Genomic DNA, 15,707 nt, shown 5'->3' on the forward strand with positions numbered 1-15,707 from the left:
CTAGTGTGTGTGTGACAATCATTGGTACTTTAACTTTTTAACTTTAACAGGCGCCGCTTATAAAAGGTGTGCGCTCTTCTCTCATGAAACATCTCTCAACTGTATACATCAGCTATATGAAAGCTAAAAATGGAATGCATTATTTACTTTCCCCCGTTTTATATTACACCTATTAAAGAATAATTATGTTAGTAATTCAGTAATTTTGGGGGAAAGTAATCAGTAACTATAATGGATTACTTTTTCAAAGTAATTTTTCTAACACTGTTTATAAATAAGACCCTCTAACTTGGATATGTGTACATGCTGTGTATTGCACACTGGGTGCAATAATGCCTTTGCAACATTGGCTCATTAAGTGTCTGCATTGACAGCGCGACCCAGGGGAGCAATTTGGATAAGAGATGGACCGCCGTCCTTCAGTGACATTCTGCCCTTATGTAGCGAAGGAAACACCAACGATGATTGCCTGCACTCCATGCTTCATTTTCTGCAGCTTTTTCTTTGTCGGTAGACGTCGAACAGAGCACAGCTGCAGATGTGGACTGCATGACTAAACTAACTAATATTGTTCACACCTGTTGGATGCATATTAGAATCACTCTTTTTTTTATTATTATTACACCACCTTAATATCCTCAAGGCACATTCCATTGTCTTTGTCTTTTATATGCACACAGAAAAATGATGCCTCTCCTCCTAACATCTGGCCTCTTAGGTGCATGAGAAGTTGTAGTAATATACACTATATTGCCAAAAGTATTTGGCCACCGGTATGTTTTAGCGCTTTCATGGCGAGTTTACTGACAGATATAAGTAAGAACTTTACACTACTTTATATTAGAAACTTTAATCTTAATCTTAAAAAATGTGAACAGTGGAGGATGAATGTCACATAACAAGAAGATAGAGAAAAAAAGAAGCTTATCGACCACGGTGTCGGCACGCACAATTTTTCAGGATTTATGCAGATCCCAAATACAGATCAGCAGGTACCAGAAGGTAAGAAAAGTTGCTTTTGCATAATATAGTGAAACAAAACGGCAGATAATATGTCTTACCTTATACACACACCATAATAATACTCCTATGTTGAAGCACAGTACAATCCATCAAGTGGTGTGGCTTCATAGCTTACCAAAGTCCTACTAAAACATTTTGATGGATTTTTGAGCGCCGTGTGAAATGTTCTATATTTTCAATGGAACATATACAATTTTGGTGTTGTTTACTTGAGTCATGCTGCAGTCTACACATATTTCTTATGTGTGACTGCCATCATATTTCAGTCTACACATATCTCTTATGTGTGACTGCCATCTACTGGTCACACTTATCATTTCACAATGTACCAAATAAAATTGCTTCGAGGTCGGTAAACAAAACCAGAATTATTACGTACAATAGGCGCACCGGGTAATAAGGCGCACTGTCGGGTTTTGAGGAAAAAAAACAGATTTTAAGTCTTATACTCCGGAAAGTACAGTAGTTCTCTCTTATGTTTGACTGCCATCTACTGGTCACACTTATCATTTCCCCATGTACCAAATAAAATAGCTTTGAGGTCGGTAAACAAAACGTGTGACTGCCATCATAGTGCAGTCTACACGTATCTCTTATGTGTGACTGCCATCTACTGGTCACACTTATCATTTCACCATGTCCCAATTAAAATAGCTTCGAGGTCGGAAAACAAAACCAGAATTATTCCGTACATTAGGCGCACCGTGTTATAAGGCGCACTGTTGAGTTTTGAGAAAAAAAACTGACTTTAAATGCGCCTTATAGTCCGGAAAATATGGTACTTCCAATGTTTAAGTAACATTTTCCTGCACATGCAAAACAAAGTTAACCCCCTGTAGTATGAATTAAAACAATTAAACCCAATTTAAACACTCAACAATTTGAAATAAAATCAATGAAACAATTTGCTGAGGACATACTGGTTTTCTTTTTTTGTGCAACTTTGAAGGCCAGTTGAGCTATTGTGAGGAGTTCAATTCTCATGGGGAAAGCTGACTTCCAAAAAGTGTAAGCACTGTACACACAGTTTTTGTTTTTTTTTGTAAATCTAAATGTTTTAGTTTTTCCCAGCGGTACAAAACTAATAATGAAAATAAAATGAAGTAATCCAAAGACAGCGTGGCCTTTCTGTTTACTTACAATCTAGAATTCTGAAATGTTAGCATCCTCCTGAGGTGGATGTCAAATGGTTTGCCTGCTTATTTTTTATTAAGAAAAAGAAGAATTACATGCTGTTATTTTTTTTTGGGGGGGGCGGGGGGGGCAAGAAAGTTGTAAACTTTCTGTTTGCTCTTTGAATAAAGACCTCACAATAGCGTGTTCACAAACACATCTGTTGGCGTGCGTGGGATGGAGTGCTGTAACAACATGTGGGCTGTGGGCATGAGGGTGCTTACTGTGCACAGAGCAGCTGTAAGAGTTCTTCAGGGGTGTGCACTAAAAGAGTAGTAGAGGAGACAATCATCACTTTACTGTTCTATTGTATACCCATCCCTTCCCTTCCTTCACTGTCCCTTATCTTTCTTCTCAGAGGCCGGGGGAAGGCCATTCTAAATCCTTCATTCTAGCCTGATTTAGCCATTCTAAATCCTTAATTCTAGCCTGATTTAGCCATTCCTTTACCACTTTTGACGTGTGTTTGGGGTCATTGGGCCCCATTCAGCAATACGTTCCTAACTTTTCCTCTTATCTTTCTTCTTAAGTGATTTTCTAAGAGGAGTCCATTCAAATTCATGACGTGTTCTTAAACGGCCAAATTGTTCCCACCTGCTGTTCTTAAGTTGCTGAATGTCAAATGGTTAGCCGTAGCAGCAGCAGGAGTGTGTATGTGTGTGTGTGTGTGTGTGCGTACACACGGTATTTTGTAATGTCTATGTATAGCTCATTTTGCTATATGTCTATCTATCTATCTATCTATCTATCTATCTATCTATCTATCTATCTATCTATCTATCTATCTATCTATCTATCTATCTATCTATCTATCTATCTATCTATCTATCTATCTATCTATCTATCTATCATTAATTAGTTGCTTATTAACATGCAAATGAGTAACATATTGGCTCTTAATAAGTCATTATCAAGTACTTATTAATGCCTTCTTCTGCATGGCCTTATTATACAACCAGTAAGCCATTAACTAAGAGTCTTCCCTCAATAACCTCAGAATTATTGCTTATTAGTAACCCTAACCCTAACCCTTATATGTTCCCCTAGTCACCAAATAACTCTAAAATAAGTCTTTGTTACTTTAATAAGCAACTAATTAATGGCAAGTATGTTCCCCATACAAAAGTGTTACCAAAATGTGTATGCTTACTATGGTATATTATTTATTTGTCTATTTATTTGTTCACTGTTTTGTTACAGAGAAAAGGCAATGGGAGACAATTGCTCTGGTATGAAAAGGGGTAGGATTGAATTCTGAGAATGAAGAGCATAGAAGAAAAGGTCATTTCAAACATCAGTATTCAAGGACAACGTTAAAACAAATGTGTATATCAGTGGTGGGGGTTAAACTATGGAATTCTCTTTACAATGAGATAAAGATTGTAGAAATATATTTCAATTGAAAAAAATATATAAAGACAGAACAATAAGATCATATGGTCAGCCGTAAGTGTCTACATTTTTCTTTATATTTATTATTTTGCTTATTTTCTGTCTGATTTTGTATTTGTTTTGTATCATCCCGTGAGGTGTATATTACTTCTTTTGTTCGGTTTGTACTTCATGAAGTTTTGCACTTGTCGTTTTTTTTGTGTGTTTTTTGTTTGTTTTCATTATATTTGGATGTGGTTGGGATGGTCTCCTGCTGGCCCCACTATAGACTGGACTCTCACTATTATGTTAGATCCACTATGGACTGGACTCTCACTATTATGTTAGATCCACTATGGACTGGACTCTCACTATTATGTTAGATCCACTATGGACTGGACTCTCACACTATTATGTTAGATCCACTATGGACTGGACTCTCACTATTATGTTAGATCTACTATGGACTGGACTCTCACACTATTGTGTTAGATCCACTATGGACTGTACTCTCACTATTATGTTAGATCTACTATGGACTGGACTCTCACACTATTATGTTAGATCCACTATGGACTGGACTCTCACTATTATGTTAGATCCACTATGGACTGGACTCTCACACTATTATGTTAGATCCACTATGGACTGGACTGTCACTATTATGTTAGATCCACTATGGACTGGACTCTCACACTATTATGCTAGATCCACTATGGACTGTACTCTCACTATTATGTTAGATCTACTATGGACTGGACTCTCACACTATTATGTTAGATCCACTATGGACTGGACTCTCACTATTATGTTAGATCCACTATGGACTGGACTCTCACACTATTATGTTAGATCCACAATGGACTGGACTCTCACTATTATGTTGGATCCACTATGGACTGGACTCTCACTATTATGTTGGATCCACTATGGACTGGACTCTCACAATATTATGTTAGATCCACTATGGACTGGACTCTCACTCTATTATGTTAGATCCACTATGGACTGGACTCTCACTATTATGTTAGATCCACTATGGACTGGAATCTCACACTATTATGTTAGATCCACAATGGACTGGACTCTCACTATTATGTTGGATCCACTATGGACTGGACTCTCACTATTATGTTGGATCCACTATGGACTGGACTCTCACAATATTATGTTATATCCACTATGGACTGGACTCCCACTATTATGTTAGATCCACTATGGACTGGACTCTCACAATATTATGTTAGATCCACTATGGACTGCACTCTCACTATTATGTTAGATCCACTATGGACTGGACTCCCACAATATTATGTTAGATGCACTATGGACTGGACTCTCACACTATTATGTTAGATCCACTATGGACTGGACTCTCACTATTATGTTGGATCCACTATGGACTGGACTCTCACAATATTATGTTAGATCCACTATGGACTGGACTCTCACACTATTATGTTAGATCCACTATGGACTGGACTCTCACTGTTATGTTAGATCCACTATGGACTGGGCTCTCACACTATTGTGTTAGATCCACTATGGACTGGACTCTCACACTATTATGTTAGATCCACTTAATTTTCCTAAGGGAACTCTCCTGAAGGAATCAATAAAGTACTATCTATCTAGTACTATCTATCTATGGACTGGACTCTCACACTATTATGATAGATCCACTATGGACTGGACTCTCACACTATTATGTTAGATCCACTATGGACTGGACTCTCACACTATTATGTTAGATCCACTTAATTTTCCTAAGGGAACTCTCCTGAAGGAATCAATAAAGTACTATCTATCTAGTACTATCTATCTATGGACTGGACTCTCACACTATTATGATAGATCCACTATGGACTGGACTCTCACACTATTATGTTAGATCCACTATGGACTGGACTCTCACACTATTACGTTAGATCCACTCAACGTCTGCGGTCCCCTCCAAGGTTTCTCATTGTCCCATTGGGTTGAGTTTTTCCTTGCCCTGATGTGGGATTTAGGGCTATATAAGTAAACATTGATTGATTGATTGATTAATGGTTTGTATGCTTGTGAATCTGGGCTATCCATGAAGTAAGACTACTTATTATGTTGAAGGGGGCGGGAAATATAAGATGTTCTTCTTCCTGTTCCTTCTCAAGCATAGTTGTGTAAATATGTGTTTAGTTGCTAAAGTTTAATTGTCTACTGATCAAAAATGCACATCAATGAAGGAGATAAATAAAAATGAAATCAAAAGAAAATAAGCTCTGCTTCTTCCCACTCCTTTTCGGATGTGCTGTCATGAAACAACTGGAATTGTGTGATGCGCTACATTTGTATCGTATGCATGTTCCACATAAACTGAAAGTGAAGTGAAGTGAAGTGAAAGGGTGAGAGCAGCCCTATGGCCAGATAAGAATGGATATCCTGTCCCACTGACACTTTCACTCCTTCTCCACAGACAAGTGCCTTCCGACTCATCTGCCTGCGGTTCTGCACTCAATCTGCTGGGTTTTCTGGGCCCGTCAGAGTCTCAAGTGCGGACTTCCCAGGCCAAGGACGCCGTTCACTGCTCGGCTACCTCCGTCCTCCGTATCCTAGTGGTCCTTTCCATGCGGGAGTCCTCGCCTCCGCACATTAAGCCTGATGTTAAGGACTAACAGATCCAATCATCTGTGAGCGGGAAAGACGTCGCCGCCTACTTTCCCAACCCGTCATGGGCCAACGCAATCAATAATGTTTTATTGAGCCGAGGCGGGTTCTGAGAGATTAAAACGTGCAGAAGGATGAGCTACAGGTGGTGAACCCCCAAAGAGGCCTCCGAGGCTAGAATCCCGCCGTCCTGACAGAGACGTTCAAAGCCCACCTTTTCCCATGTCATTGACTTACTCATCCTCATCCGCAACACCCGGGCGAGCTCATAACCGCACTTGCTGGATATACGTCACTCTTGGCCTGCTCCCTGCTACAAAATGGCAGTGAACGTGACCCCTATCCGGGACACAAAGTGGCTGACTTTGGAGGTTTGTCGGGAATTCCAAAGAGGGACGTGTTCGCGGCCGGACAACGAGTGCAAGTTTGCCCACCCCGCCAAGAGCTGTCAAGTGGAGAACGGCAGAGTCATCGCCTGCTTTGACTCCCTCAAGGTAAGCAGCCGTCATCACCCCTGCACCGTTTGCTCAGCTTGTAATCGAGACAAGAGTGGATGTTTTCTTTACTATGGAGTCATAGTTATACTTTACTATGGAATCATAGTTATACTTTACTATGGAATCATAGTTATACTTTACTATGGAGTCATAGTTATAGCAAGGCTTTGGTGATCCATTGCCGATAAAACAGAAGTCTGTGCTACTTCTCTCATTTGTCTAAAGCAGAGTTTTTTTTTTGCGTTGAAAAAATCAGCAGAAATCATTAAAAAACCAAACTCAGTTGACCGTAAAAAGTTGTCGTCGCAATTGTTGGATATGACTTTAAAGCATAACCAAGCATGCATCACTATAGCTCTTGTCTCAAAGTAGGTGTACTGTCACCACCTGTCACATCACACCCTGACTTATTTGGACTTGTTTGCTGTTTTCCTGTGTGTAGTGTTTTACTTCTTGTCTTGCGCTCCTATTTTGGTTGCTTTTTCTCTTTTTTTGGTATTTTCCTGTAGCAGTTTCATGTCTTCCTTTGAGCGATATTTCCCACATCTACTTTGTTTTAGCAATCAAGGCCATTTCAGTTGTTTGCATCCTTCTTTGTGGGGACATTGTTGATTGTCATGTCATGTTCGGATGTACATTGTGGACGCTGACTTTGCTCCTTAGTAAGTCTTTGCTGTCGTCCAGCATTCTGTTTTTGTTTACTTTGTAGCCAGTTCAGTTTTAGTTCCGTTCTGCATAGCCTTCCCTATGCTTCAATGCCTTTTCTTAGGGGCACTCACCTTTTGTTTATTTTTGGTTTAAGCATTAGATACCTTTTTACCTGCACACTGCCTCCCGCTGTTTCCGACATCTACAAAGCAATTAACTACCTGCTGCCACCTACTGATATGGAAGAGTATTACACGGTTACTCTGCCGAGCTCTAGGCAGCACCGACACTCAACAACAACACATCATTTGCAAACTATAATTACTGGTTTGCAAAATATATTTTTAACCCAAATCGGTGAAATTAAATCATCTCCCACGGCACACCAGGCTGTATCTCACACCGCGGCACAGTGGTTGACAAACACAGGTGTAAGGTAGGTGTCACTTCAAGTCTTTACGATCTAAAAAGACTATGCAAAGTTTACTTCTCTCGCTCGGTTGTTTGTTCCACTTTTGCTTTTTAGTAGGGCTGCCAAACAGTTAAAATATTTAATTGTGATTAATCGCATTGTTCATAGTTAACTCAAAATTAATCGTGATTAATCACATAGAGATAATATTGGTAATAAGTACATTTTATTACCATGACTGGACAGCTATTTTGTTTTAATAAAGTATTATTAAACATCAGGGTTTTGTTTTTAAACAGCTCAACACAAAATCGACATTTATACACCGTTAATGACAATTAATGACAATTTTGACCCGTCAGTGTCTTGTAGGGTTGTACGGTAAACCGGTATTAGTATAGTACCGCGATACTAATGAATCATATTCGGTACTATACCGCCTCTAAAATGTACTGGTGCCCTACCCCTTCCGCTGCCGTCGTCGTCACGCCATGACATTGCTGGTTTTACGAGCAGAGGAGCATGTTCGGCACCCCTCCGTCCACCGGCGCAACGCGACCTAGTACGCATGCGCGGAGAATGTGCACATCACAGTCACATCCAGTGTTGCTTTGTGTGCAAGTTCTTAAATTAAATGTAACTTATCTGAACAATATCCAGTGTTGTGGTATTTCAATGAACTGGAATCCAGTGCGACTATTGTAGTGAATCACACCTGAGACATCATAAATTAATCACATCTTTAATAGACACGTAAACAATGTGATAAAGAACATTTTACAACAATCAAACTAGGGATCAGATATCTGGTCAGGACACTCCTCACTTTTTTGCCTTCACCTTCATTGTTCATTCATTTTTGGTGACTTTATATACTCTGGACCTAGACGTTGAGTCCGCGACATACCTGGCGGACAATAACTGATACAGTCTGCTTTGCCAGTCCAAAAGCATTCGCCGTTTTCCGTAGTCTTCCCTCGACGGCCAGGTAATACAAAGCACACGGGAGCCTGCATTCTCGTTGTCTCTCCTTCGACAAATGGACAACGTTTTTTGGTAATTAGAATCACAGCTGACCTGGACATTGGAAAGTTATCTTGCCGTCTGAGAAGTGTTGTATCCCAAATAGCTGGAGTTTCCTTCTCTTAAGGGATTCATGTGTGATTTCCACAAGTGTCTGTGCATGTACAAACCCCGTTTCCATATGAGTTGGGAAATTGTGTTAGATGTAAATATAAACGGAATACAATGATTTGCAAATCCGTTTCAACCCATATTCAATTGAATGCACTACAAAGACAAGATATTTAATGTTTAAACTCATAAACTTTATTTTTTTTGTTGCAAATAATAATTAATTTAGAATTTCATGGCTGCAACACGTGCCAAAGTAGTTGGGAAAGGGCATGTTCACCACTGTGTTACATCACCTTTTCTTTTAACAACAGTCAATAAACGATTGGGAACTGAGGAAACTAATTGTTGAAGCTTTGGAAGTGGAATTCTTTCCCATTCTTGTTTTATGTAGAGCTTCAGTCGTTCAACAGTCCGGGGTCTCCGCTGTCGTATTTTACGCTTCATATTGCGCCACACATTTTCGATGGGAGACAGGTCTGAACTGCAGGCGGGCCAGGAAAGTACCCGCACTCTTTTTTTACGAAGCCACGCTGTTGTAACACGTGCTGAATGTGGCTTGGCATTGTCTTGCTGAAATAAGCAGGGGCGTCCATGAAAAAGATAGCGCTTAGATGGCAGCATATGTTGTTCCAAAACCTGTATGTACCTTTCAGCATTAATGGCGCCTTCACCCATGTCTTGGGCACTAATGCACCCCCATACCATCACAGATGCTGGCTTTTGAACTTTGCGTCAATAACAGTCTGGATGGTTCTTCTCCTCTTTGGTCTGGATGACACGATGTCAACAATTTCCAAAAACAATTTGAAATGTGGACTCGTCAGACCACAGAACACTTTTCCACTTTGCATCTTAGATGATCTCGGGCCCAGAGAAGCCGGCGCCGTTTCTGGATGTTGTTGATAAATGGCTGTGGCTTTGCATAGTAGAGCTTTAACTTGCACTTACAGATGTAGCGACCAACTGTATTTAGTGACAGTGGTTTTCTGAAGTGTTCCTGAGCCTATGTGGTGATATCCTTTAGAGATTGATGTCGGTTTTTGATACAGTGCCGTCTGAGGGATCGAAGGTCACGGTCATTCAATGTTGGTTTGCGGCCATGCCGCTTACGTGGAGGGATTTCTCCAGATTCTCTGAACCTTTTGATGATATTATGGACCGTAGATGTTGAAATCCCTAAATTTCTTGCAATTGCACTTTGAGAAACGTTGTTCTTAAACTGTTTGACTATTTGCTCACGCAGTTGTGGACAAAGGGGTGTACCTCGCCCCATCCTTTCTTGTGAAAGACTGAGCATTTTTTTGGGAAGCTGTTTTTATACCCAATCATGGCACCCACCTGTTCCCAATTAGCCTGCACACCTGTGGGATGTTCCAAATAAGTGTTTGATGAGCATTCCTCAACTTTATCAGTATTTATTGCCACCTTTCCCAACTTCTTTGTCACGTGTTGCTGGCATCAAATTCTAAAGTTAATGATTATTTGCACAAAAGAAAATGTTTATCTGTTTGAACATCAAATATGTTGTCTTTGTAGCATATTCAACTGAATATGGGTTGAAAATTATTTGTAAATCATTGTATTCCGTTTATATTTACATCTAACACAATTTCCCAACTCATATGGAAACGGGGTTTGTAGAAGAAGGAGAAACACGGGCATGTCTGGATGACTCGCCTCCATATTTCCAGTGGTTACCTCCGGTTGTTATGAAGCTGGCTGTGGCACGTTCTTTCTGGCGTCACTTTCTCTCCGAACTCAGTTTGTAAACGATCGATGAGTCCATACAAAGCTAAGAGCCGGAGATTCAAGAAATATACGGCGCAATTACCCGTGTAAAAAATTATCCAAGGAAGGGAACCTTAAACGATGGGTTAGTGTGGCTGACACGGGGCTTAGGCTAAATAATTATTAATTTAAGGGGTTATCCGGCTTAATGTAGACAGGGCCTAAAAAGTAGGTAAGTGCACAATAGTGCTTCTTGAAGCCACACTCTCTGTCAGAAACAGTCGTAGACACAAACACAGTTCATTAGTGTTAAAGATACAGACACACGAATAATTATTTTTTTATTTTTTGCCTTTTGGTTCGGGACCCTTTGGGACTGTGTGACAAGGGGTGGCACTTTCGTGACTTCAGCAGTGCTTTTTTGTGAAATTCTGGATCTGCCTTTTGGCCATGGAGACCAGCTGCTGGGTCTCTGCCACACCAGAGTCCGTTTGGAGAGACTGGAGGAGATGCGGATGAAGAGACAGGGCTGCGGAGCTTGCACTGAGCTCCGGGACGGACAAGCGTCACAGTGCCTTGGCTGAATGAGCAGGTATCGGACACCTCAGTCTCTTTAGACACATCCTCGCTCATCCATGCGGACTGGACACTGGCCGAGAGTCAGTGGGCGGCCGAGGGTGGAGTCGGCTCTCTTGGTTGCTTTGTTGGGTCTGCTCTTGTCTCTGGCCATGCTCCCCCCACCCCAGCAGAAAATGGCGTGGAACACCGCAGAGACCACCACAGTGTATATGTTTTTTTTTTTGTGTTTTTGTTTTTACTTTTTTAGCTGTGTGTAGAAATGTCTGGTTGCATCAGCTCTGCTCTTTAATGGCTTTAATGTCCTTTGTGGTTTTTGATGTTTCCCTCTTACTGTGCTATGGCTATGAGTTTTTTTTTTGCCTTGGACTCAGTCTAGACCCCCTCTCCAGGGGCCCAGGCTTAGACTGATTTTTTTTTTCTCATCCCCCCACCCCCACCCCAACGTTTACTTTTTTCACACCTTTTTTGTAAGGGACGCCGGAATTTGGCAGAGCCGTCAGCGATCCTGTTCTGTCTCCCTGTAATCTTTGATCCTGTTCTGTCTCCCTGTAATGTTTGTCTAAATTTGAATGGGATTGTGCTGAAAATCTTAATTTCCCCTCGGGGATTAATAAAGTATTTCTGATTCTGATTCTGTAGAGCACATTGGCATTAGGGCTTCTTCAAAACAACTTTCAAACTGTCTACATGTAAGGATCAAGGCTATATTTTGGCCAAAACGTTATGACTACACTATTATGGATCATTTGAGACTTATCTAAAATGATTGAAAAACATTATAATGGGACCTTTTGATAAAACTCGTTAGGTTTTGCAGGTGTACCTAATGTCGTGTCTGGTGTTGTGTAAATATAAGAGTGTATTTGTGGGTTCCTATGTAAGCTGAGACGAGGCAGTCCTTAACATCTGTGAATGCGATTGAGTGATTCCTTCACTTGCACATAAGTTTAGCACAGAGTCTCTAGGCGGGACGGTAGTTTTCGGTGGCTGCAAACTGGGCAAATGTGAATCAGGGCAGCACACACTCTGTAGTTTATGTTTGATGTTTGCTATATGTGAGTGTGTGTGTTTTCATTTTGAGGTCACGCAGCATAGTAGGGTGATCTCGGAAAGCTCTGCAATTGACTCTATTTTCTGCCCTGGCACTGTGACAACACATTCCCCCTGTGCAGCTTCACTTTCTCACTCTCTGGAAGACGTGAAAGGCGGGACACGTTAAGAGATGCTAACCCCGTAGCTTAAAATGTTGTCAAGTGGGACAACATGTAAAAAGTCTGCACTAAATTGAATGTGGTTTTTAGAAAGATTAGGGGGTAAGTGATGAGGTGCCACATCCTCTGATGACACTTTCTTTATTGCAGCGTAGTGTTGTCCCGATACCAAAATTTTGGTACCAGTACCGGTACCAAAATTTGTTTGATAATTTTCGGTATTTTTTCAAATAAAGGGAACCACAAAAAATGGCATTATTGGCTTTATTTTAACCACAAATCTTAGGGTACATTAAACATATGTTTCTTGTTGCACGTTTGTCCTTAAACAAAATAGTGAATACTAGACAACTTGTCTTGTAGTAGTAAGTAAACAAACAAAGACTCCTAATTAGTCTGCTGACGTATGCAGTAACATATTGTGTAATTTATCTACCTATTATTTTGTACACATTATTAAGGACAAGTGGTAGAAAATGAATTATTAATCTACTTGTTCATTTACTGCTTACTTTCTCTTTTAACATGTTCTATCTACACTTCTGTTAAAATGTAATAATCACTTATTCTTCTCTTCTTTGATACTTGACATTCGTTTTGGATGATACCACACATTAGGGTATGGATCCGACCAAGTTGTTACAGGATCATACATTGGTCATATTCAAAGTCCTCATGTGTCCAGGGACATATTTACTGACTTTATAATCATAATATGAATTAAAAAAAACCCCGAAAGAAGACGTTGTGATGCTAAAAAATATCGATGTAATCATAGTAGTATTGACTAGATACGCTCCTGTACTTGGTGTCATTACAGTGGAAGTCAGGTGTAGATCCACCCATGGCATTTGTTTACATTGTGACGGCGGTGAGGTATTGTATCCTCCTACGGTGAGTAGTGAAGCAGGATTAGCTATTCCTCGTCCTCCAGTGATAATGGTACTTGTAAGAAACGTACTTTATTTTTTTCGCCATGGAGGTGAGGATTAGTGCTTTAGAAGTAGCTAAAACGCCACTGAGGATGGACATTAGCCGCTAGCTAGCTAGCCAGCCATGTCTTAAAGCACCTCTTCCTGAGGGTGTTTCAGTGTTATAACTTCACCTTTATCTTTACTTTTAAGCCAAAATGCTTCCATTCTCCCTTTTCTGTCTACACACTGTCAGGCTTGGACAAAGGAAGGGACTCAGATGCAGAGATGGGGGTTCTAAATAAAGCTTTTATTTTGGAAAAACTAACCTCCAGAGCAGAGAATATTCAATCACTATGAGGTACAAAAACAGATAGCGAAAAACGTTTCCAAAAAAGGGAAAAACCGAAAATCACTCCAAAAGGAGGAATTACAAAAAATAAGACAAATTATATTTAGCACCGGATCTGCTATAAAAACTTTTAACAAAAAGCGCTCCAACAGGAGGAAGAAAATAAGAACTATCAAACTTACTACACTAAATCTTATTCTAATAAATATAAACAAAAAATGATTCAAAAACTTTGAGGAAGTTAGATCATTAAGGAAAATATTATAACTCACCACTGCGGTTGAAAAAGGCTAAATAACAAAAGTCGCTCTGAGGGAGGAAAAATACTGGACACACAATACTGGATACACGGACGTAGTCGTGGGACGTGGATGCAAGACAGGCACGAAAGTTCGAGACAATCTGGCACAGAACAAGGGGAGGCATGGGCTTATATGGAACATGAGGGTAATGGGAAACAGGTGGAAACAATCAAGGGTCAGGGATGACGTCAGACTGGTGACACAAGAGGAAGGGCCCGTGATCTGAAACAAGAGGAGTTGCTTTTCAAAATAAAACATGCAAATCACAGGATGGAAAAAACCAAGACAAGACTCCCCTCACCGCGGTGTGACACACACTGTGTCTGTGTGTGTGCGCTGCCGAACATGCTTGTCTTCTCTTAAATCAGCAATGTCACGACGTGACGACGACGGGGGCCCGTGTGGGGGTGGCGGACCGGTAATTTTTAGAGGCGGTATAGTACCGAATATGATTCATTAGTATCGCGGTACTGTACTAATACTGGTATACCGTACAACCCTATTGCAGCGTGCACACAAGTGGTTGATTTTTGGGCTGGAGTGGGTGCAAGGATCAGGACTCCCGTGTTGTGTTAAGTCATGAACTGGGTGTAATTTGGCCATGCAACCAGAGAACAGTGGTGGGAGTCGGTCAAGCCAGCCGTAGCTTACCTTGGTTTACAGATGAGCCTGTTTCTGCCTCAGCTGGCCTCTGTATTACTATCATTTTTATTATTGTAAATGTGGGTTTCTGCTCCGCCGCTCCCAGTCTGTGGAACACTCTCCCTGACCACCTGAGGGCACCACAAACTGTGGATGCTTTTAAAAAAGGCTTGAAAACCCTTCTTTTTAAAAAATCATTTTTTTTTAGATATGTGTGCTAGTTCTAGCTATTAGACCAGGGGTAGGGAACCTATGGCTCTCGAGCCAGATGTGGCTCTTTTGATGACTGCGTCTAACTCTCAGATAAATCTTAACTGACATTGCTTAACACGATAAGTAATGAATAATTCCGCTGATAAACACAGTGTTAAAAATAACGTTCAAAATATAAAACATTCTCATGCATTTTTAATCCATCCATATGTTTTTTTACCGCACCTGTTCAAGAAGTCGCATTAATGGTAAGAAGTATTTTAATTATTATTGGTTAGCTTCAGAATAAAAATGTTATTAAAAAGATTAAGAGACTTATTATACTCAAAAAATGTTGGTCTTACTTAAAAATGCACGCATTTAGTTGTATTCAGACTTAAAAAATATTATACGGCTCTCACGGATATGCATTTTAAAATATTTGTCTTTCATGGCTCCCTCAGCCAAAAAGGTTCCCGACACCTGTATTAGACTATTCTATTCTATTTTTTTTTTTTTTTTACTATTTATATTACTTGTTGCGGGCAGCTATTTGTGGTTTTCGTGTTGTTGTTGTTGTTTTGTTTTTTTTGTTTTTTAAATGCACTATAGCACTTTGAGGTTGTTTGCTCAATGTAAAGTGCGTTTACAAATACAATCTATTATTATTATTATTATTATTATTAAGCCTGAGCTGGGTTCCGTGGGTACAGGTAAGACAGGCATGGACAAATGGGGCCTGCTGGGATCATGAAGACAGACCAGTGCCAAGGCATTCCACAGTGTTGCTTCCATGACAGTTTGATATATCTGCTTTATCTGCGCATGGAGCCATAACACACAGCCAGGCGTGGAAGGGGGTCTGTAAAGATATACATAGGGG

At 40.3% G+C, this 15,707-nt stretch overlaps 1 protein-coding gene across 7 annotated transcripts in view; it reads left to right on the plus strand.

The window, feature by feature from the left end:
* The window catches only part of LOC133658367 (muscleblind-like protein 1), a 201,017-nt gene that overhangs the window by 73,417 nt on the left and 111,893 nt on the right, over positions 1–15,707 (plus strand). For all 7 annotated transcript variants that reach the window (XM_062060296.1, XM_062060295.1, XM_062060301.1 and 4 more), the window contains one exon: positions 6,023–6,707. In XM_062060296.1, the coding sequence (XP_061916280.1) occupies positions 6,534–6,707 (174 nt within the window). In that variant the 5' untranslated portion in view covers positions 6,023–6,533. The remainder of the gene's footprint in view (positions 1–6,022; positions 6,708–15,707) is intronic.

The sequence above is a fragment of the Entelurus aequoreus genome, linkage group LG10, assembly GCF_033978785.1.
Source record: "Entelurus aequoreus isolate RoL-2023_Sb linkage group LG10, RoL_Eaeq_v1.1, whole genome shotgun sequence".
Taxonomy (NCBI): domain Eukaryota; kingdom Metazoa; phylum Chordata; class Actinopteri; order Syngnathiformes; family Syngnathidae; genus Entelurus; species Entelurus aequoreus.